Source organism: Mesocricetus auratus, unplaced genomic scaffold, assembly GCF_017639785.1.
Source record: "Mesocricetus auratus isolate SY011 unplaced genomic scaffold, BCM_Maur_2.0 Super-Scaffold_100004, whole genome shotgun sequence".
In the NCBI taxonomy this organism is placed as follows: domain Eukaryota; kingdom Metazoa; phylum Chordata; class Mammalia; order Rodentia; family Cricetidae; genus Mesocricetus; species Mesocricetus auratus.
Window position 1 is genome coordinate 86,243,297 of NW_024429189.1, and position 24,668 is coordinate 86,267,964.

General features: G+C 42.5%; 1 protein-coding gene across 2 annotated transcripts; it reads left to right on the forward strand.

Moving 5' to 3' along the window:
* The first annotated feature begins 63 nt into the window (after positions 1-63).
* Positions 64-24,482, forward strand: Nusap1 (nucleolar and spindle associated protein 1). 2 transcript variants are annotated; one of them, XM_021230788.2, is made up of 11 exons: positions 64-312; positions 3,717-3,785; positions 7,885-8,028; positions 9,418-9,574; positions 12,054-12,152; positions 12,609-12,718; positions 13,115-13,293; positions 14,914-15,083; positions 19,474-19,590; positions 21,765-21,873; positions 23,531-24,482. In XM_021230788.2, the coding sequence occupies exons 1-11, from the start codon at positions 220-222 to the stop codon at positions 23,625-23,627; spliced, it is 1,344 nt and encodes a 447-aa protein (XP_021086447.1). In that variant the 5' UTR covers positions 64-219; the 3' UTR covers positions 23,628-24,482. The 2 variants fall into 2 exon arrangements, with proteins under 2 accessions (XP_021086447.1, XP_012975403.1); XM_013119949.3 differs by having other exon boundaries at positions 66-312; positions 13,112-13,293.
* The last annotated feature ends 186 nt before the right edge of the window (positions 24,483-24,668 follow it).

Here is a 24,668-nt window from a genome sequence, read left to right on the forward strand (position 1 = left end):
GCGTATTAATTAGTTAGGCTTCCGCTATTGCGCGCCTCAGCAGCTCTATTGGCCAGTATCGGAAACCCCGCCCTCGAGGCGTTCAACCAATGGACGTGCAGCAGCCTCCATTTAAACTGAATATAAAAGTCGGCTTGTCAACGCCTTGGGTGGCGCCAGTTTTGAACGGTCCTGTTTGAGTTGTTGTTTTTCTGAGTGTCGCCGCGATTGCAGAACGCGATGACCGTCCCCTCTGCTGAGGAGTTGGACTCTTTCAAGTACAGCGACCTGCAAAATTTAGCCAAACGGCTGGGCCTCCGGGCTAACCTGAGGGTACGGTGCTGACTGGTGGTGCGGGCAGATGGGTGGGCGGGGTAGAAGAGACCTAGGGTGTGGGGGACTCTGGTTTTGGGTGAGCGGGTTTGGTTCACGTTGGCTGGAATTTGTTAAACGAAAGAGAAGATATATCTGTTATTTTATTTGGAGGCAGGAACTCATAAAGGCCTCTTACTGGAAACTCTAATGATACTTTCCTGCTACCAGATGGAAACGCAGGCCCATAAGACATAATAAATGTAATGTCTAAAGCCGGTTATTAGAAAAAGTTGAATTGGCTTCTGGAAATCTTCCAAATTATTACTATTAAGTAAACTGTGATAGTACCTAGAGTCTCATGGGCCTTTATTGGGATGCCTAGCCATCAGGATATAGTATGATCGTTATTGTGATGGTGTTTTTTTTTCAAAACCGGTTGGACTTTTGCAAGGTGTTCAAAGAAAACGTGATTCATTGTGAGACTTACTATGTTGCAGTTGAGATTGCCCACATGTGTACCCCATAGATTTATACAGCAAGCTAATATTTACAATAAATGTCTGTCATCACAAATGTTTTTTTTAAAGATTTGTTTATTTGTTTATTATGCATACAGTGTTCTGGCATGCATGCCAGAAGAGGGTATGAGATCTCATTATAGATGGTTGTGAGCCACCATGTGGTTGCTGGGAATTGAACTCAGGACTTCTGGAAGACTAGCCAGTGCTCTTAACCTCTGAGCCATCTCTCCAGCCTCTATCACAAATGTTTCTAAGTGGTTTAAACAGAATAGTGAGACCATAGATGCCCCTCAGATTTGTCTGAATGGCAATGAAGAGTACTGGGAAATGTTTCTGAGTTACACAACTTAATGAGTAAAGCTTAGGCCCTCAGGTATTTGCTATCTTGTGGATTTTTTTGTTTGTTTTTCAAGACAGGGTTTTTCTGTGTAACAGTCCTGGCTGTCCTAGAACTCACTCTGTAGACCAGGCTGGCCTTGAACTCACAGAGATCCACCTGCCTCTGCCTCCCGAGTGCTGGGATTAAAGGCATGCATCACCAACACCCGGCTTCTGATGTGTTAATTCTAACTTAAGTGATTAATAAGCTATTTTCACATTAGTCCAATGGGAAGCAGCAGAAGCCTTGACTGTTCTGTTCACCAGTCTCTCTCGATCCTAAAACAGAGCTTAATACATACCCGGTGTTGTGACCCACATAGCCAAAGGAAAGAATCAACTCTACAGAATCGTTCTCTGAATTCTGAATTGTCCACATTTGCCCAAGTACTCACACACACACACACACACACACATTCACAAAGTAAATAAATAAAATTTGCACCTAGCTGGGTCGTGGTGGCACTGACCTTTAATTGAAGCACCCAGGAGGCAGAGTCAGGCAGAGCTCTGGGTTCAAGGTGAGCCTGAAACAAAGACCTGGATTATGTCTGGTGAGAGGAAACCTCAGATTTATTGTATAGGAAATAAGAGCCATTTTATTAATAGTTAGATGATATCATGCAGAGTTGAAGCATATGACTTAGTCTCAGGCCCCAACAAAACTTCTGTATTTAAAGGGCAGGCAAATCCCAAACTTTGCCATTAACTACTGATTAATGAAAGTTCTGTGAGAAGGAAAGCCAAGCTCAGAGGTTGAGCCCATCTTAAGTGTATAGACTCATATACATACATGAAACATGGGCTGAGCATGTTGTACTTACATACTCTGTGTGTGTGTTGTGTTATGTGTAACAACAATTTTTTTTAAAAGATCATGAATTTGAGAGAGAGCAAGGCCAGATACATGAATAGAGATTGAAGGGAGGAAAGGAATGGGCAGAGGCAGGTTATGTAATTATATCTAAACTAAAAAAAATTTAAAGGTAGACAATAGTGGCACATTGCCTTTAATCCCAAGCACTCAGGAGTCAGAGGCAGATAGATCACTGTGAGTTCAAGGCCAGTCTTGTCCACAGACCAAGTCCCAGGACAGCCAGGACTACACAGAAACCTGTCTTGAAAAGAAAAACAAAACAAAACAAAGCAAAAATTTTTGTTATTTTATTCTTTTTTTATTTTGAGGCAAAGTCTCACTATATAGCTCTGACTGTCTTGGAACTTACTAGGTAGATCAGGCTGGCCTTAAATTCCTAGAGATCTGCCTGCCTCTGTCTCCTGAGTGCTAGGATTAAAAACATGTACTACCATGACCAGCTAAGAATTTTTTTAAATACAAATAAAATTATTATTTTTTAAAAAGTGTTTGACCCTCAACTGCATACCTCAGTGTAATAGGGAAAAAAAGAACCTAATAAATATACTTGATCTTGAATTGTTTTGAAATAGGGTCTCATTCTGGAGCCCAGGTTGACCTAGAAATCTCAGGGAACTGCTATGCCTGACTCCATTTTACCTTTTAAAAAAGGAAAGCCAGTCAGATCAGTATTTGGCTTCCAGAAAAGAATAGAGAAATTTTTCTAGAATGGAAAGTGAACCCAGGACTTCCCTCTTTCACAAGGACTTGTAAGACCCTCACTATGCCAGGCATTGGTGGCGCACTACAGAGAAACCCTGCCTGGGGGGTGGGGGGCCCTCACTACAAGATACCACTATCCACCAGAGAAACTCGGCCCAAAACAGTTTCCTAGTCAACTTGATATTCCTGCTGACTTACTGCCTTTGAAGGTTTTCATCCATCTCTACAGTCCAGGCCACAGTTTTGATTTCCTACGAATCCAGTTAGTCACCTGCTGCCCCAAGCTAACTCTTCAAAGACTGTTTTTTGCCACAAGGACAAAGTTTACACTCAAGAAGCCTATGAGGCAGGCCTAGCTAGCAAAATTGGGATCCTGCCTACTTTTCCAACTCCCCCCCACCCAGACAGGGTTTTTCTGTGTAACAGCCCTAGTTGTCCTGGAACTAGCTCAAACTTACAGAGACTGGCCTGCCTCTGCCTCCCAAGCGCTGGGATTAAAGGCATGCGCCACCACCGCCCGGCTTACCTTTCCAACTTTTTTCTCACCCTCTTCTCTGTTGGTTCAGTGTTCCAGCCATGCGAACTTAGTCCTCATCTGTCCTGATGTTTTCTTTCCCTTGCTTTTTCTCCATCTGGTCCTCTGTTTGACCCTCTCTTCTTCTTTCTCACAGTCTCAGCAGCCTCGGGCAGGACATCCATCTTGAAGCTGGGGCCTCCCATCACCTGCTGACATTGGTCCTATCAAACCCACAACATGCAAAGCTTCCTCATATACCTCATTGAATGTCTTCACCGGATTTTGCCTCTGGGGTGTGAACTTTAATTCTGTTCTAGTCTGTCAGCACAACCAGAGCACATGCAATAAACAGAGAAAAAGAGGTGTCTGGCATGCCTTTCCTACCTGTTAGACTTTGAATGTGATGATGAGCTGTTCTTTTCTACAGGCAGACAAGTTGTTAAGAGCCTTGAAAGCCCATCTGAATGCAGAAACAAGGAAAGAGAATGAAAGTCAGGTGAGTGATGTTCTTCATTGCTTATCGGCTAGTGAAATACTGTGTTTAGTTAATGAGCAATTAATACTTATTAGTGATGACTTAAGATGTGGTAGCTGGTGTAAAGGCTCATACTTATAAGCCTACTATTGGAAGGTGGGGCTGGCACAGACCCTAGCTCAAGAAAACAAAAACAAAGAAAAAGGTGTGATGTTTATTATCAGATGATGTTATCATCATTAGTAATAGGACCAGGGACTGAACTGTCTCATTATTGTTATAAATGATGAAAATGCCATGTTATGTAATGAATAAGAAATCTTTAAGCAAATGCATAAGACCTGTGTGTCATGACACATGCTTATAATCCAGCCTTCCAGTGACTGAGGTAGGAAATTCATGAGTTCAATACCAACCTAAGCTCATGTAAGACCCTGTCTTCAAAGAAAACCAAAGGCTGGGCCTAATGGTGCATGCCTTTAATCCCAGTACTCTGGAGGCAGAGGCAGATAGATCTCTGAGTTTGAGGCCAGCCTGGTTTAAAGAGTGAGTTCCGGGACAGCCAGGGCTACACTGAGAAACCTTGTCTTGAAAAAACGAAACAAACAAAAAGAAAACAAACAAAAAACAAGGGAAGCAAAAGTTAAGTATAGGTTGTAAGATAAAAGAGACAGCAGGAGAGGAGTAGTATACAAACGACTTAAAGTCATAAAGTTTAATTAAAGGTTAAATAGCAGATCTGATTTCATTTTGTTATTGTTTTAGGTTTGTTTATTATATGGGAATAAGATCTCTGTAAGAACAAGTGTTCTTAACCACTGAACTATCTCCCCATTCCCATTTTGTTTCTTTATAAATGTATTTGTGTGTGTATAGTAAGAGAGGGAGAGGATCAAGAACATGCTTGTGCCTTTGGGAGCCAGAAGCTGGAGTTACAGGAGGTTGGGAGTTGCCTGGCGTGTGGTGTACTGGGAACTAAACTTCAGCCCTCTGCAAAAGTAGAAAGTGCTCTTAACTGCTAAGACATCTCCATCTCCATCTTTGAAAATGTTGCTTTTGTTTTGAGACAAGGTCTCTCATAGCCAAACTGTCCTCAAATTTGACCCTGACCTTCTAACCCTCTAGAATGTTGGGATTATGGGTATGTACCACCATGCCCAAATTTGAAATTTTTACTATTCTTCTTATTCATCTGCTGTTTTCCTAGGGGTGTGGGTGTGAGTATGTGTGACTCTGGTTGGCTTGGAACACTCTATGAAGACTAATATGGCCTGAAACAGATGTACCTGCCTCTGCGTCCTAGTGCTGGAATTTAAGGTTCTAGCCACCACACCTTGCCCATTTGCTGCATTCTGATATTCCTGTTGTCTTCATTGCCTTCTATCCTGAACTTATTGTGGGTTAGCTCATAGGTCTATAGGTCTATCAGGATGTCTCTTCCTACTGCTCTTGGCTCTTTGTTCTTTAACTGGTACCCTTTGTTTTTGTTCTTCATCAACTATACAGTTTCTTAAGAGTTTCAAGGATCTTGCATCATTTGAAATTATTCTACTTCTGCAATACTTCACCCCTGTCTACACTTGATTTATGTTTATGTGTATGGGTGTTTTACCGGCATGTATATCTGTGCACCATGTGTGAGCCTAGTGCCCAGTGGGGTCAGAAGAGGGCATTGGATCCCCTGTAACTGGAGTCATAGATAGTTAGGGGTTGGAAATTGAACACTGACCTTCTGAAAGAGCAACAACCCATTTTTCCAGCCCCATTTATTCATTTGTTTGTTTGTTTATAGGCAAGGTCTTCCTATGTAGCCCAGACTGGCCTCAAATTTGAGACCCTGTCTTACCCAAGTACCTAGGATTACAGGTGTGTGCATCTGTGCTCAACTATTTTGCTCTGATAGGCAGGATACAAAGAAGTCCACTCCTCCTCCATGTGGGGAGTGTGTGGAGGATAAGTGGCTGTGAAGCAAAGACCAGGTGCTGCCTTTGGGCATTCAAGGGACCTAGGACATAATGTACTCCTTCCGTCTACAGACCTAGTATTAGAATCCTGCCATATGAAATGCTCTCTACTTTGGAGCGATGGCTCAGTGTTTAAGAGCACTGGCTGATCTTTTAGAAGACCTGGGTTCAATTCCTAGCATCCACATGGTAGGTCACAACTGCCCGTAACTCCAGTTCCAGAAGATCCAACACCTTTATACAGACATCTATGCAGACAAAACACCAATGCACAGAAAAAGAGGGGGAAATCATCTTAAAATTTTTTTTCTGGCCGGGCATTGGTGGCGCACGCCTTTAATCCCAGCACTTGGGGGGCAGAGGCAGGCAGATCTCTGTGAGTTCGAGGCCACCATGGTCTACAGAGCAAGTTCCAGGACAGTCTCCAAAACAATACAGAGAAACCCTGTCTCGAAAAACTAAAAAAAAAAAAAAAAAAAATTCTGCCAGGCACTGGTGGCGCACACCTTTAATCCCAGCACTCGGGAGGCAGGTGGAACTCTGTGAGTTCAAAAGCCAGCCTGGTCTGTAGAGCGAGTTCCAGGACAGGCTCCAAAGCAATACAGAGAAGCCATGTCTCAAAAAACCAAAAACAGAAAGAAAAGAAACAACAGATGACACAAATTGAGAAGTAGGGAACTATGGCCTTAGCTCAGTGGTGGAGCACGCATGCGTGGAGCCCTGTGCTCAATTTCTAAGCACTAGGTTAAAAGAAAAAAGGTTTAAAAGGCTAGGAAGGAGAGGGGTAACTAAAAATGTTTATCCCTACAGCTTATAAGATGTGTTGCCTGTAACAGAACACTTGGAGGTATATTTAAGGCTATAAAGGTGGTACTCTGACTAAAGTGTTATATTCTACTAGGAAGAAAGTGGCAAGGCAAGAGTAGAAATAAGCCGCATTTTAATATAAACCCTGAAATTACGAGTGAGTGTGCCAGGGTTCCCTAGACACAAACGAGGAACCTACTGCACTTAAGCATTAGCAATGAGCAAGGCTGAGAGAAATAATTGCTTTTCATAGTTGTTTTTGAATGTGACACCTGCCCCATCTCCAAGGTACTGAGGGCCAGACTCTGGACTTTGTACATAGTAGGCAAGTGTTTTACCACTGAACTACATAATTTCTTTCTTTTTTAAAAGATATTTATTTATTACATATACATCAGATTGAATTGTAGATGGTTGTGAACCACCATGTGGTTGCTGGGAATTGAACGCAAGACCTCTGGAAGAGCAGTCAGTGCTCTTAACCTCTGAGCCATCTCTCCAGCCCCCATAATTTCTAAATCTTGTAGTTAATATATTTTCTGGGCAGTGGAGACATATATCTATTAAAGCCATATTCATATATGTTTATCTAAAAAGAAAAAAACAACTCAGACCCATGTGTTAGAACCACAGCTATAACTCAGCACTCAGGAAGTTGAGACAGGAGGGTCAAAAGTCCAAATCAGCTAGGGTAACTTAATGACACCCTATCTCAAAACAAGAAGAAAAAAAAGGGGGGAGGGCTGGATAAGTTCACCCCTAGTGTAATTGCCTAGCATATGGGATACCTAGATTTGCTCCCTAAATCTGAGAAATAGCTATAATCCATCCAGATTCTTTGTGGTATGGGAAAAAACCAACTTTTTCTCCTTATAACACAATTATAATAAATACAGCTAATAATATTAGATATTCAGTAATGAAAAGAACCTTCTCACTAATATATATATATATGTAAGCCATTAATAATGATGTCTTTGTTTGTTTTGTTTGTTTTTCAGAATAGAGTTTCTCTGTGCAACAGTTGTAGCTCTCCTGGAACTCACTCTGTAGAGCAGGCTGGCCTCAAACTCACAGAGATCCACCTGCCTCTGCCTCCCGAGTGCTGGGATTAAAGGCATGCGCCACCACTGTCCAGCTAACAATGATTTCTTATATAAGCATGTCTGTTTGGATGCCCTGCTTTCTGACCATACTGTATTCATGTAGTAGTGTTATACTTTTTTAGTTTTTGAAAATTCAAGTGCTATTTCCTTATTTTTATCTGTGAGAAGTTACTTTGGCTTAGGATGAAATTACTAGTGTCCATGTATACAGGACCTGGCTTATACTGTCTCCTTCTTTTCCAGGATGAGAACCAGGCTTCTGCATTCTCCTATGATGAGACTGAGATACACAGTAACTGCAGCGAGCAAGCTGGGCAGGAACCTGTTGATCATGTCACCAAAACCAGAAGGAAGCACAAGACAATCCATGGAATTCCTGACTTCCAGGTGAGTGGAACTGTGCAAACTAAAGAGAAGCCACAATAGCTACCATAACCTACCATAACTGGCATGTGTTTAGTGAGCTTCCATTTTTCCTTCCCTTATGAGCCTGGTGGCTGGAAATATATACTATGTGCAAGTCCCTCAAAAGTGCAGACCTGTGTCTACTGTACTCCCCACCACACCCCAGTGCTGCAGCTCTGGAGTTTAGATCCTAGTACCCATGTGAAAGCCAGATGTGGTCTCATGAACGCCTGTAACTCTAGCTCTGAGGGCAGTGGGAACAGCATCTCCAGGGCTGCCTGTCTAACCTAAAAACAAGATCTCCAAGCTCAGTGAGAGATCCTGCCTGAGAGGAACAAAGAGAATACCAGAGAGCCCACACACAGATACACAACCGCATACATGCCACGCCACACTCCCCCCACCCCACAATGCCCTCCTTTGGCATTCATACATCCACAGTATGCATACTCACACATACATACGCCCACATGCAATTCATATGGAAATTGAATAAATGTGAATGCTCACGTATTGTTCACATAGGTGGTCTGCAATGAATAGGAAAGAGTAGCCAACCTGAAGTGCAGTTTTCACTTCTCTTTCTTTATTGCTCCTGGTCTGATCATTATCCTGTGCTTAATCTATGAGCAGTGTCTGGTCACGCTGAATAACTAAGGGCCTTCTTCACTTGCTTTGGTTACACTGATTTTATTTTTTTAAGATTTTAAGATTTATTTATATGAGTACTCTGTCTGCATGTTCCTCTGCTAGCCAGAGGAGGGCATTGAATCCCATTACAGATGGCTGTGAGACACCACATGGTTTCTGGGAACTGAACTAAGGACCTCAGTGCTCTTAACTGCTGAGCCATCCCTCTAGTCCCCTGATTTCATTCTTGTACCTTATACAAATGAAACTTCATTTCCAAGCATGAAGGTGTACAACTGTACTCTCAATGCTGGAGGTGTAGGCAAAAGGATCATGAGTTCAAGGACTCATGATAGTCAGACCCTGTCCCAACAACAACAGAAATCAAATAAAGTTTTTTTTTTCAAAGATTTATTTATTGCTAGGCTGCAGTGGTGCACACCTTTAATCCTAACACTCGGGAGCAGAAGCAGCAGATATCTGTGAGTTTGAGGCCAGCCTGGTCTATGAACTGAGTTCCAGGACAACCAGTATTAATTGTTATCCATAAGGAACAAATCTCCCATTCTTTCTAATGGCTTCTAGTATCTCCATTTTTTAAATTATAGTCTCAGAACACTAGGTCAAATAAAACCACTCTGACTGGCCCCTACCCCACACACAAACCTTGTTTTCATACCCTGCTTTTAGAAGGTAGCAGTTACTCTTTTGATTTTTTTTTCTTTCAAAATTTTTTTGCAGGATCATTCTGAGATGAAAAGAAGTGATCCTACTATATTACAGAATCAAGGAAAACAGGAAAATCAAGACCTCAGAACTACTACAAAAGTTCCTTCTTTGCCAGACCAGAGCCAAGAAGATGGGAGTGTAGCTTCCTCAGGAAAAAGTGGGTTTGATGGTATGTCAACTAGTATTTTCAAATTGAAATTGCCAAGGGGATCTTGTGTTTCTGAGAAATGCAAACCAGGCAGTTTGAAAATACAGAAATTGTACCATGCATGGTGACAAACTCCTTTTATCTCAACATGCAGAAGACAGAGACAGGCAGCTCTTTGTGAATTTGAGGCCAGTGTGATTTACAGAGTGAGTTTTAGGACAGCCAGAGCTATATAATAGAGAGAAGACCCTGTCTCAAAAACCAACAACACGACAGAGAGGGAGGAGTGATGAGCAAAGGGGTCAAGACTGGGCTGGTGAATCCCAGAGAAACAGCTGACCTGAACAAGGGGGAGATCTTGGATCCCAGCCTGATGACTGCGAGGCCAGCATGGGACTGATCCAGACCCCCTGAATGTGGGCGTCAGTGAGGAGACTCAGGCAATCTATGGGGTTTTTGGGTAGTAGATCAGTATTTATCCCTGGCATACAAATGGACTTTGGGGACCCATCCCACAATGAGGGATGCTTTCTCAATTTGTTCACTTTGGGGAGGCCCTGGTCCCTCCCCAGAATGAAATGACAGACTCTAGAGATCCCCCATGGAGGGCCTTACCCTCCCTGGGGAATGGAGTGGGAACTGGGTGGGGGGCTGGGGGTGGAGGGTTGGAGGAGGGAGTGGGCGTGGAGGGGAGGGAGAGGGAGCTGAGACTGACATGGAAAGCAAGCTTGTTTCTAATTTAAATATATAATAAAAAAAGTGTTAAAAAAACAGCAACAACAGCAAAAAAAGAAAAAACCTGAAAAGCAAGAAAAAGAACAGAAATAGATTGTTGTATATATTTAGGAGCTATAAATCTAAAGTCAGTGTGTAGTCAGCTTTTCTGAGACACTGGGTACCTTCTTTTCTCCCTGTACCTTGTAGTGGCTATGCCTGTCTGTTGTTCCTTTGCCTGATGTCACATGCTCTGCTCTCTGCCTCTGTTATCACACAATATTTGTCTTATTCCTTTACCTGGTGATAGTTAGTGCGAGGACATTGTAACTCACACTGGCCTCAAACTCACCACAGTCTTCCTGCCTCAGCCTTAAGGGTTCTTCTAAGGACACACATCCTGCTGGGTTACCACCTACCAAACAACCTACCAAACAATATTGGTTAAATATCTAGAGACCCAGTTCCTAAGTGAGTTGATATCACAGGTGCTACAGTTTGGGAACTAACTTATCTTTGGAGGACCACAGTTCACCCTAGTCACACTTGGAATTTTCACATGTTTTACAATCAAAACAAAACCTAGAAATAAATGCAGAATATTTAGCATTTGTTATCTGGTCCTGGGATCAAACTTAGGAGCCTGAGTTGCTGCATAAGTGCTCAGTGACTGACCTGCATCCTTAACCATGACTTTTACCCAGAGCAAAATGAGGTTTCTGGGGAGCTTGGGGGGGTCAGTCTCTCCTTGGTGACAGGAGAGCACATTTTGTTCTCTTTAACCTTCTGCATAACTGGAGACTGATGCAATCACTACTTCACCCAGGGTGCTTTGATGGGGCGGTGACACCCACCTTTCACATCGTGAATGTCTATCTACCTTGCCTTAGTCCTAACATTTGGGACACTGAGGAGGTAGATCTCTAGAGCTCAAGGCTAGTGTGGTCTAAAGAATAAGTTCCAGGTTAGCCAGGACAGCATAGTGAGACACTGTCTAAACTTTTTCAACTAGCAGGTTTTTGTTTCTTATGCATTTTTAAAATGTAGGTGTAAGAGTGTTTTGCTTGCCTGGGCCCTGAGACTCACCAGAGGATAGACAGGAAGGGATTAGGGAGATGATGGCCATTACAGGTACCACCACAATTGGGTGCAAAATGTCACTCAGGTTTCCCAACTGTTAACATTTGACAACTTTTCCCTTAGTTTTTCCTCATTCCCTCTTTCCTTCCTGTCTTCCCTTAGTTTGTGTCTCTATCATACACACTTTTTCCCCATGGCTGTCTTTGGTTGAAGAGTGTATATTCTTTTATTGTTTTGTTTGGATTTTCTTTTTTTTTTTTTTCCAGTTTTTTGAGACAGGGTTTGGAGGCTGTCCTGGAACTCACCCTGTAGACCAGGCTGGCCTCGAACTCACAGAGATCCTCCTGCCTCTGCCTCCCGAGTGCTGGGATTAAAGGTGTGTGCCACCAGCGCCCAGCCTTGATTTCCTTTTTTAAAGACATGATTTCATCTAGCCCGAATTGGTCTGGAATTTACTATGTGACTGAGGATATTTTGAACTCCTTGTTCTGCGGCCTCAAGTGCTGACATGCACCTCTTTGTCTGGCTCCTTATCTGTGTGCTTCTTTCTTTCCTTTTTTTGTTTTTTTGTTTTTTCGAGGCAGGGTTTCTCTGTGGCTCAAATACAGACATTTCTTGTAAGTTTTTTATATCTTTGATTATTTAAGTCAACAGAGTTTAATGGAAAAATGTTTATTTTTAATTTGTTTTGTATTTGTGTATTTAGACAATAAAGATTCAAAGAGGCCTTTGGAAAAAAGATCTCTGTGCACGGATGGGCTTTTCAAACTTGGAAACAATAAGAGGACTGCAGCCACGACCCCAAGTAAGTTTTGTACTCAAGGAAACACAGTGGGTTGGCCTCCTTTAGACTCCTGTTGAATAGGCGGTGGCTTGCAGCAGCCAGAGTCACTGGTGTGGCACCAGGGCTCATGCAGCACTGTTCCGGGTTCCTAAATTTAGGTAGTGGGCACCTGACCCTCAGGCTGACTTTCTCAGGGTAAAGTGGCAATGGCTGTACTTTAGGCCCCTTAGCTGAGGTGGAAGAAGACAAATGTCTTGTTCTCCAAACTCATATGTAAGAGATGGTGAATGCTTGATCTCTAAGATGAACGTGCTTTCCCTGAGTTTCCAAAAGCTGAGTGTTCTAGAAGTATGTGTTAGTCAAGATGGTATTGAAGTTGAATGTCAGGAAAGTAAAGAGATCAAATGTTGATATAAACACAGGGAAGGTTAAAATGGATTTTTATCTTACTATTTTTCATATTGTGATACATTGTAGACTTTAAGAGGCTTCATGAGGCTCATTTTAAGAAAATGGAATCCATTGATGAATATATTGTGAGAAAAAAGAAACACTTACATGAACACAACTCACTTAATGAACTAAAGGTATGCAGACAAAATGGTTTTTCAAATTCATTTATTTTATTTTGTATATATGAGTATTTTAGTGTTTTGCCTATGTGTAAATATGTGTACCATGTACCTGCCTGGTGCCCATAGAGGTGAGATGCAGGGTTGGGTCCTCTGGAATAGGAGTTACATATGTTTGTGAACTGCCATGTGGGTACTGGGAATTAAACCTAAGTCCTCTGGAAGAATATTTACTGTTCTTGGAAATTATATTGTGTGTGTGTGTGTTGAGGTCAGAGGACCATTTGTGAGAGTTGGGTCTTTCCTCTCTCATGTGGGCTGTGGGATGGAATGCAGGTCATTAGACTTTTGCTACCTTGATGGCCTGAGACCAAGATTTAAAATTGTGCTTATTATTCCTTTCAAAAGCAGCTTGAGAAGAAAGGGTTAGTGACCCCAGTTCCAGCAAGAGGAAGATACTCTGTACCCTGTACTCCCGCCAGGCAGCAGTTCTCACAAGACCAGTCCCACGGCCCTGAAAGTCAGGGTACTATTGGTCTGAAGGGGTCAGAAAAACACTCTGTGCTTTCAGCAACTAAAATGAATGTCAGGTAAAGAGATTTTTTTTCTTAAGGGATTGTACAGGTGTGTACATAGTCCCATTGGGGTTTAAATCCAGGGACTTGGGTATTCTAGACAAGGGGTCTACCAGTGTTCAGATGTGCTTCTCGTATGTATGTGGGTTTGTTGGATAGAGGACACCCTCCAGTTGTCATCATGGGCCTTTTAGGATTGGTGTGTGCATGTGCGTGCGTGCCTGTGTGCAGGCACATGTAGGTTTCTAGGGTAGAAGACAATCTCCAGTGGTCAACATGGGCCTTTTATGGTTCTTTTTTGGAGACAGAGTCTCTTCCTTGTCTGGGACTTACCAGCCCCAGGAATCCACCTGTCTCTACCTCCCCATTGCTAGGATTACAAACCCACACCACCACACCTGTTGTTTTCAGAGATATTAAAATGTAGAATTATGTCTTAGTTACAGTTACTATTGCTGTAAAGGGGAGAAAAGAGTTTATTTGGTTACACTTTCACATCTTCGTTCATTATTGGAAGAAGTCAGAATAGGGACTCAGGCAGGATAGGAACCTGGAGGCAGGAGCTGATGCAGAGGCCATGGAGGGTGCTGCTTACTGGCTTCTTCTCCATGGCTTTCTCAGCCTGCTTTCTTATAGAGCCCAGGACCACCAGTCCAGGGGTGGCACCACCCACAATTTGCTGGGCCTTCCCCCATCAATCACTAATTAAGAAAATACCCTATAGCTGGGTTTTATGGAGGTAATTTTCTCAATTGAGGTTCTCTCTTTCAGATATTGCTAGCTTATGTCCAGTTGACATAAAACTAGCCAGCACAATCACAAAAATAATGTCTGACATGAGCAGAGAGTGAGTTCATTTATGTTCCACTCCAAATGAGATCATTTGAGGCAGATGTTGCCATCGCATCTCTGGTAGGATAGTCTCCCATTCCTTTGATGTGATGTTGCCAGGAGGAAAAAGTGAAGTATGTCATCTCTGATGGCTTCCTGCACTGGTCCTTGAGTCCCACAGCCATTCCCCTCAAAGTCTGTCATTGGCCAACACAAGATTACCAGAAAATACAGAAACGTATTTTATTTATTATTTAAAGACTTATTAGTTAACCAGGCAGTGATGGCTCACGCCTTTAGTCCCAGCACTTGGAAGGCAGAGGCAGGCAAATCTCTGTGAGTTCAAGACCAGCTCAGTCTATAAGAGCAAGCTCCAAGACAGCCTCCAAGCCACAGAGAAACACTGTCTCGAAAAACCAACCAACCAACCAAACAAAAAGGTTTATTAGTTGGTGTGTGAGCATTTGACTGCATGTGTGTGCACCACTTGTGAGCCTTGTGCTCGCAGGGGCTGGCCAGGTGTCAGATCCCCTGAAACTGGAATCACAGATGGTTCTGGGCTGCCATGTGGGTGCTGGAAACTGAACCTGGGTCCTCTGTATGTGCATACAATGCTCTTAACTGCTGCGATACCTTTCCAACCCTTCAAAACACAAAGAATGGAAGTTAACAGAAGCAAGTCTTTTTGTGTGAGAGTGGGTGATTAACATAGCAAGGTTTTACTGATGCTCATCTGCCACCTGGTGAGGGCCCAGTGGTTTCATTTATAAACCCCCGCATCTTTCTCTCCATTATTGCATTTAGGTTTTCAGCTGCTACTAAAGACAATGAACATAAGTGCTCACTGACCAAGACTCCAGCCAGAAAGTCTCCACATGTGACCCTACCTGGGAGTGCTTCAAAAGGCCAGGCTGTATTCAGGACACCCAAGTTAACAACCTCTGAGAGGCCTTTTTTAAAGACCACTCCTGCAGGTAAAAAAAAACAGTTTTAACTTTAACCTTGTAACTTGTGAAATTAAGCATGCCTCTTTCTCTAAGGTCTCTTCATATGTATAAACTCAAGTAAAAAAATGTCATAACATATTTTTCATTTACCCTGGAGAAGGAAATGCCAGAGACATAAGCTATAAACTCACACACCTGCTGCACACACATCTAGATTCTCCTTAGAATTCCTTGAAAATGGTCAGCATGGTGCCTAGATCAGGGCAGTCCATTGCTTCAGAGAGAGAAGTCGTTGGTGATGATAATCGGTGTGGAGACTTGGTTTCTAATGGGGTCATGGCCTAACTGAACAGGAAAAAGGAACGTTAACTTCAAGGATCCAGGGCTAGGGGATGACTTAGTGAATAAAAGCACTTGTCTTTCAAACATGAGACCTGAGTTCAATTCCTAGGACCTTTGTCTAACAAAAGAAAGCTGGATGTATTAGCATCTTATGATCCCTGTGCCAGGGAGACATAGACATTCTAGACATGAAGACATGACGTGGGCAGGGTAATCAGGAAAAAATGGTTATATCTATATCTGTGTCATTTTGCAAAGAGCTCAAGACTGAATAGCACCTATCTCACAATAACAAGAGGGTTCACCATTGCTTAGACATAAAGATGTGAGGCCCAGACAAAAATGTTTACCTCATTCTGAGTGCTCTCTGCTAAGTAATTCAGGGTCTCAGTTAAATGGGATGTTATTTTGCTGCCACACCCCCATTACCAGATTTTTTTATTTTTTACTCTTTGAAACAGGGTTTCTCTGTGTAGCTTTGGATCCTATCCAGGCTAACCTAGAACTCACAGAGATCCACCTGCCTCTGCCTCCGGAGTGAATGCTGGGATTAAAGTCATATGCCACCTCTGCCCGGCCAGATTTGAATTTTACATGAATAAAATTTAAGTCTGACTTTTTTTCCTGTGACTTTTTCACTCAACAGAATATTTCAGAATTCAAACATGTTTTTTTTGTTGTTGTTGTTGTTGTTGATTTTTTGAGACAGTGTTTCTCTGTATAGCTTTGTAGACCAGACTGGCCTCAAACTTACAGAGATCCACCTGCCTTTGCCTGCTAAGTGCTGGGACTAAAGGCGTGCACCACCACCTCCCAGATATGTTCAGTTATTTTTATGGTAGTTCAATGGCATGGATATATTTCAGTTTATCCCCCAAAGACATATAGGTACCTCCAGAACATATCATTTGATCTGGAGTGTAGGAATTTGTTCTAGACACAGGATCAAGACTTGTGTGCTGAAGGGTATACACCACCTCCTGCTCTGGCTGCAGTGTAAGGCATCTCCACTCTGACTCCTCCTGCTTTTGAGCCATTAATGCAATAGATAAGCTTTCCTTTGTTATGTTTAACTAAGTGACTCTTGATTTTAGTTGTTCCTTCACAAATGTTCACATTGGACATGACTGAGTAGTTTCTCTTGTGAAGAGAAAGAAATATAAAATATGGTAAATATTTGGTGCTCAACTATAGCAATAAGGCTTACCCTAAGTTACACCATCCTCATTTTAACTTTTCTTTTTCTTTTTTTGGTTTTACAAGACAAGGTTTCTCTGTATTGTTTTGGAGGCTGTTGGTCCAGCCCAGCCTCGAACTCACAGAGATCCACCTGCCTCTGCCTCCCGAGTGCTGGGATTAAAGGTGTGCGCCACCACCGCCCAGCCCTCATTTTAACTTTACTAACTTTACTAATAACTATAATTACTAATAACTTTCCACCCATATGAAATTGGTTCTTTTTTATATATTTCAGTTAATAATACTATGCATTATCTATGTATTTATTTTATTTTATTTATTTACTTGAAACAGGGTTTTACACTGTTCCAGGTTGGCCTGGAATAGAATGTGTACCCCAGGTTGGTCTCTACTTCACAACAGTCCTCCTGCCTCAGCATTCTGAGTCCTAGGATTATAAATGTGCTGGCTTAATTAATTTTTAAGATTCATTTCTTTTAATTATGTGTATGTATCTGTGGGTAGATATGAGCATATGAGTTCAGGTGTCCACAGAGTCCAAAAGTTGTCAGCTCCCTGCTAGAGCTGGAGTTATAGGTGGCTGTGAACCACCTAATGTGGGTACTGGGAACTGAACGCAGGTTTCGGAAGAGCAGTGCATGCTCCAACCCACTCCAGCCCTCTTATTCATTTTTTATTTGCTTTTTGAGACAGAATCTTGTGTAGCTGAGACCTTCCTGCCTTCACCTTTCAAGTGCTGCAGTTAGAGTCGTGTCCTGGCACTCCCTGTGATGGCTATCAGCTTTTCTCTTTTTTTATTAAAAAAAAGATTCATGTACCCGGGCATTGGTGGCGCATGCCTTTAATCCCAGCACTTAGGAGGCAGAGGTAGGCAGATCTCTGTGAGTTCGAGGCCAGCCTGGTCTACCAAGCGAGTTCTAGGACAGGCTCCAAGATAATACAGAGGAACCCTGTCTCGAAAAACCAAAAAAAAAAAAAAGATTCATGTATGTATGTGCATGCATATGCGTGCCAGAGCATACATTTGGAGATCTGAGATCAACTTGTGGGACTCACTCTTACCACCACATGGGTTCCCAGGGATCAAATTCAGGTTTTGTTAGGCTTCATTGTAAGCATCTGTATCTGCTGAGCCATTTCCCCAGCCCTCAGCTATTTCAAGACTTCTATACTCCTAGGGATCCTAGAAAAGGTCGAACCATTCAGAGTATTCAGGGACAGCTAACTGGGGAACAAACCTCAGTAGTTAGTTTCATCATCTAGTTCACAACCCTTCTTTTCTACTTTTGAGACCAACATCTACATCCCATGACCCATACAAATGAATTCCACCTGTTACAATAAACTACCAAAGGCTGAGTGGCTTATAACAAAAGAATGCAGGTGATTCTAAGCTAGGCTTCTAGTTTGGCTGGAACCTAGCAAAGGCTCTTCAAGTACCAAGCTGCTGGTTTCTAGACATATGATCAAATGACAAACTAAGTGTCTTAGTCCCTGCTGTATTGCAATGAAGAAACACCATGACCATGGCAACTCTTATAAAAGAAAGTGTTTATGTGGGGGCTGGCTTGCGGTTTCATGTTGGCAGGGAGCATGGCAGCAGGCATGGTGCTTGGGAAAGAACTGAGAGTTCTACAGTCTGCTCTGCAGGCAGGAGGCAGAGAGTCTGGGCCTGGCGTGGGCCCACCTTCAATGATACATTTCCTCCCGCAGGGCAACACCTCCTAACCCTTCAAGGAATTCTACTCCCTGGTGAAGCATAAAATATAGAAGCCGATGGTGTCATCTTTATTCAGCCACCGCACTGAGCTAGGATACACTGTGGGGATTCTTTCTGATGCACTACTCCCACTTACCAGGAATGACTCCTCTCAATCAGTGTTCCATTTCCCATGGGAATGAAAGATGGGAACAAAAACATTTCACCCATAATGCAGATACTTTTAATTGGTAAAATGAAACTTTGATTAAAACCTATAATTCAGGGAGCTGGAGAGATAGCTCAGTAGTTATGTGTTGGGGAATATTACTTTGTTTCTGTCACATTTGTTTAACTCTGTGAAGCTGTGATTCTTTGCCTGTCTGAAACACTGGATGGTCCTAATGAAGAGCAGGAGTAAGGACAGGCGGGGTTGGTAGGCAGAGAGTAAATAGAAGAAGTCTGGGAGGAGAAAGAAATAGTCAGAGGAGGAGGAGGAGGACATCGGGGGCCAGCCACACAGCTACACAGCAAGCCATGGAGTAAGATTTTCAGAAGTAAGAGAACGGGAAAAGCCCAGAGGCAAAAAGTAGATGGGATGATTTAAGCTAAGGAAAGCTGGCAAGAAACAAGCCAAGCTAAGGCTGGGATTCATAATTAAGAATAAACCTCCATGTGTGATGTTTTTTGGAGGGGGAGCTAGGTGGCAGGTCTCCCCAAAAGAGTAAAAAACAACCAACAACAGTTATGAGTATTTGCTGTTCTTCAGAGAACCTGGATTCAATTCCCAGCACTCATATGACAGTTCATACTGTCCATGACTCCAGTTCCAGGAGATCCATAGTCCCTGGGCACAGGGATGTGTATGGTACAGACATGCAGGCTGAACACTCATATACATAAAACCTAAGAAATACACTTTTAAGCTCTATAATTTTTTTTGTGTGTTTAGATAAGTTCTAGCTGGGTGTGGTGGTGCATGCCTTTAATCCCAGCACTCCAGGGAGGGGACATGCAGAGGCAGGTGGCTCTCTGTGAGTTCAAGGCCAATCGGGTCTAAGGTGTGAGTTCTAGGACAGTTAGGACTTTTACACAGAAAAACCATGTCCCAAAAACCAAAATGATAATAAGTTCTTTGGTGTTTTGTTTGGTATTTTTGTTTTGCTTGTTTTTCAGTTATTACCCCATTCAAGTTGACAACTGAAGCAACGCAGACTCCAGGCTCTAGTAAGAAACCGGCATTTGATCTCAAGGCAAGTCTGTCTCGTCCCCTCAACTACAAGCCACACAAAGGTATGGGATTGTTTGGGAGGACAAAGCTGCTACAAGGTGTGTGTGTGTGTGTGTGTGTGTGTGTGTGTGTGTGTGTGTGTGTGTGTAGTATTATAATGTATATAGTAGTAAATTGTAAATTGCTTCCTGGCAGATATGAGACTCTGAGTTTGATCTCTGAACACTGCAAAACAAGAGAAAAAATTGGGAAAAGTCCTACTATGGAAATTTCTGCCCCTGCTTCCACATGAATCCCTGACTTAAAAAGATTTTTCTGGCCGGGCGGTAGTGCCTTTAATCCCAGCACTTGGGAGGCAGAGTTCGAGACTAGCCTGGTCTACAGCGTGAGTTCCAGGACAGGCTCCAAAGCCACAGAGAAACCGTGTCTTGAAAAACCAAAAAAAAAAAAAAAAAAAGACTTTCCATTGAACAAAAACCAACTGATCTGCTTATTCTGCTCATACATTTGTTTACCAAGATCATAACTTACTTATCAGCAGATTGATGTCAGCGTAAAGGTGGGCTGTGTAGCCTTTTCATCTTTGCCTATTACAAACAGGGGTAAATGAATCCCAATTTGAGTTTCTGCTCCTTTGTTTTGAGACAGGGCTTCAAGTATTCTAGTTGTCCTCAAATTTGCTCCAAGCAAAGAATGACTGAACTTCAGAGTTGAGGGAATCTTCACTTTATTTATTTACTTTTAACCTTTTTTTTAAAAGAGCATTTTAGTTCTACTATTAACAATCTTAAAGTATGTATCAGATTGACTTTATTTTGCATGGGGTTTTTGTTGTTTGGTCTTGGTTGTGGTGTTTGTTTTAAAAGACAGGGTATATTTTGCTGGAGAAGGCTATGTGGCAAGAGCATGAGGCTGGCCCATTACATTGTGTCACAGTAGTTCTAGGCAGATACAGTCCAACATGCCAGAAAGACACTGCAGCAGGGACATGAAGCCAACCTGTCACACTGCGTTGGCTGGAAGCAAAGAGTGGTTTTTGATTGTGGGTCTCACTGTATAGCCCAAGCCAGTCTGTAACTCACTCTATCCCAGTGTGCCCTTGAAGTCATGGCCTTTCATTTCCTTCAGCCTCCCACGCTGTGGAATTACTAGTTTCAGCTGCCATTCCTAGCTATAAAGTGCATAGTACCCATACAGATGGCATATACTCACACATGCATATACAAATAATTAAAACATCTTTAAAAATCTTAAAAATATGAAATTACTGTAATGCTATTAAACAATACTTATACAATTTTATTTGGTTATAAATTATTTGGTTTTGATTGCTTTCTTCAGTCTGATGTATAATGACATTAACAATAACAGATTTAATTATTAGTATTTGCTTGGATTTTTAAAGGGTATGAATGCTGTCTGTTTGTGTGGATGCAAGTGCAGTTGTCCAGGGAGGCAGAAGGTATCCTGAAATATCCTGGAACTGGAGTTATAGGGGATTGTGAGCCACCTGACATGGGGGATGAGAACGCAACTTGGGTCCTCTGTAAGAGCATTAAGCAGTCTTGGACTGGAGAGATGGCTCAGTGGTTCAGAGCACTGCCTGCTCTTCCAAAGGTTCTGAGTTCAATTCCCAATAACCACATGATGGCTCACAACCATCTGTGATCTGGTGCTCTCTTCTGGCCAGCAGACATACATGCAGGCAGAACACTGCAAACTTAATAAATTAAAAAAAAAAAAAAAAGAGCAGTAAGCTTTCTTAAGCCACTGAGCCATCAGAGTTTAAAAAAAAATGACACCGGGGCCAGTAGGATGGCTCAACAGGTAAAGCCACTTGCCACCAAATCTGACAGCCTGAGTTTGCAATTCCTGGCCCTCCATGGTGGGAGGAGAGAATCAACTGCAGGAAGTCATCTTTTGACCCCCACCCATGCATGGCACATGCACACAGGTATAAGACACGGGTCAGTGAGCTGCTGAGTGACTGGAGGCCTACTGCATAAACCTGAGCATCTGGAGTTCTGTTCCCAGAGCTCTTGGTGGAAAGACCCAGCCGTCTACAGTTGTCCTGTCATGTCTGTACTCACTCATACAAACACAATATACATTGCAGAAAATATATGTAAATATCTACAAACCAAATATAAATGTTGATGATAGACAAGTAGCCAAAAGATGGAGACAATATAGTTGTGAATAAAAGCACCCTAACACTATCCTTTTCCTAACCTAGGAAAACTGAAACCTTGGGGGCAGTCTAAAGAGAATAGTTCTCTGAAAGAGGATGTAAGCAGAGTTAGCCTCCACAAGAAAACTTACAAACAGCCTCATCTCCGCACCAGGTGAGTACATTAACTCTCATATTACACATTTCCTCATTTCAAAAGACAGCGCACCAAAGCATGTGAGGGATAGGATTTCATAGTATCAGATAGAATATTGTATTCTATTTTGTGTTGATAGAACAAAATGCTTGTGATTAGACATTCTACAGAGAACAGTTTATTTTGACTTCAGTTCTGGAAGTTCAAGGTGTTGGTAGAATTTTTTTTTTTTTTTTGGTTTTTCAAGACAGGGTTTTCTTTGTGGCTTTGGAGGCTGTCCTGGAAATAGCTCTTGTAGACCAGCTGGTCTTGAACTCACAGAGATCTGCCTGAGTGCTGCCAAGTGCTGGTAGAATCTTATGCTGTGTTACAAGATGGCAAATGACACGAGTGCACTTGAGAGTAAGGAAGAAGGTGATGACTAGTCAATGGGAAAGGGCTCTGCTGTCTTTAACAGCCTCCTCCCTGAAGACCTAGTTCATCCCTGAGGCAAGTCACCATTAGAGTCAGTCAGGGTTAGGATTTTCTTTAAAAGGAGCCTGGGGACTGGAACATATAATAGCCTTTTTGTTGTTGTTGGGGGGATTTTTTTTTCCTTTATTTTGAGAAGGGGTTTCTCTGTGTAGCCCTGGCTGTCCTGAAACTCACTGTGTAGACCAGGCTGGCCTCAAACTCAGAGATCTATCTGCTTCTGCCTCCTGAGTGCTGGGACTAAAGGTTTACATGAACACTGCCTGCCCATGATAGCCTATCTAAAAATGTAAATTTGTTAGGTATTTTCAGCTCTAGCAAAATGGATTCTAAACTGGGTTTGCAGTGTACCCCAAATACTGCTTCATGTTCCTGTGGGACCTGTCTTCCTGTCGCACATGGAACTATCCCTGCATATGCCAGTGTGCAAGTATGGGCGGGCACAAGTTCTCCACTCCCAAGCAAACTAGGCATGTTAGAAGTGAAGCCTCAAGCCGGGCGTTGGTGGCACACGCCTTTAATCCCAGCACTCGGGAGGCAGAGGCAGGCGGGTCTCTGTGAGTTCGAGGCTGGGCTGGACCGATAGCCTCCAAAACAATACAGAGAAACCCTGTCTCGAAAAACCAAAAAAAAAAAAAAAAGAAGTGAAGCCTCACAGCTCCAAGCCAAGAATGGGCCTGAGAATGCTCCCTTCTGTCCACTGGGCTGCAGCTGGTCTTGACTGAATCAGATTTTACTGCCTGGGATTCTCCCCAAACAGGTTACCTATCATCAACCTTTTGCCTATACCCATTTCAACCAAGACCTTTTGTTACCTGTAAGATAACCTGAGCCTGGAGGTGTATTTTTCTTGTCTCTAGTCAGTGGACCATGGTTGTAGTACTGTGGCCAAGCTATATGTTTGACTTCTAGGAATAAGACTTCTCATTTAAAACTAATTTTTGAAGTAGAGGCACTGAATTCAGTCACCAAGGAGTTCTCTGGTTCTTGTTCCATGTGTGACTTTAAAATGCTGAGTTAACATAATAGCCTGTAGCCTTTGCACACAATGCTGACAAATGTTGGAACCTGTAAGTGGAGTCCGTCTGTTACATGTGTGTGCCAGATGCTTTTTAACTAGATGCTAGGTCAACAGTATATTCCTTACAGTGTCTGTTGGAGCATGTAGGTCAAGCCTAACATGTAACCTGTCTGTCCCTCGTAGGGAAGAACAACGAAAGAAACATGAGCAAGAACGAAAGGAGAGGAAAGCAAAGGTGTTGGAAGCTCGAAGAAACCTGGTTATGACTAAAGCCCAGTAATGCTGTCCATTCCTTTACTTCCAACTTGTTTTCCTTTTGTAAATATGTTTATACTCTCCTCTACTTTCATCAAAAGCTCTTTTTCTACCATAACTTTCAGTCATAATTTGTGGAGTATCTGTTCTTCATGTGCTATAGCTCTGAAAAATACTGTCTCACCTTAAAGTTCATAACTAAGGTGTTTTTCACCTGAAGTCCTATACAACTCTGCTTTTTAAGAGGCCTGTCCTTTGATTCTTGCCATAGGTTTTCCATGTCAAGGCCCTGCTAGTTCTACCAGAGTCAACCTGTGTCCTTTCCTGGACAAGAGCATTTCCCTCATGGCAGCAAGCCACAGCAGGATCCTAGCAGGAGTCTGTGGGTGAGATAAAATCCACAGGCAGAGGGAGGCTGGAGAGGCCACCTCTTTGCTCACTAGTCTGGAAAGTCTAGTAATCTTATTAATTTGGTTATGGATCAATATTTTATCAAGGTAAAACATGTTTTAGTTTATAGGAGCCTCTTTCAGATCATTTCATGTAATTGCCAACTATCGCTCATTATATTTTTAAAATACAATTCCTCAGCTCTTCCTACTTGCTAAATAAAAGCCACAGGGCAGAATGTATGCCTCAGTTGTACAGCTTTGTCTACCCCACACTTGACCCTGGATTTGGCCCCTGGTACCATCCTAAACAAAATGATAATTGCTGCTGTACAAGTTACCAACCACCTCTGTCAGACTTAACCCTTATTAACTGTAAGAGAAAGGAGAACAGCTAAACATAGCTCTCAGTTCCTTGCTCTGCCATGTAGAGATTCTGAGTTGTGTGTAATGCTTATGATTTTCATAAATAAAATATTGTTTCACTTTGATAGGTCTTTCTAAATATCAGTTGCTCAGGATATAGATGGCTATTGTAGGTAAGTGGTAAGTGATGGGGGATGTCCTTCTGCATATATGTTTCTCTTATTAGTTGATGAATAAAACACTGATTGCCCAGTAGAAGCAAGAAGATAGGTGGGACTAGGAGATGAGGAGAATTCTGGGGAGGGAGGCAA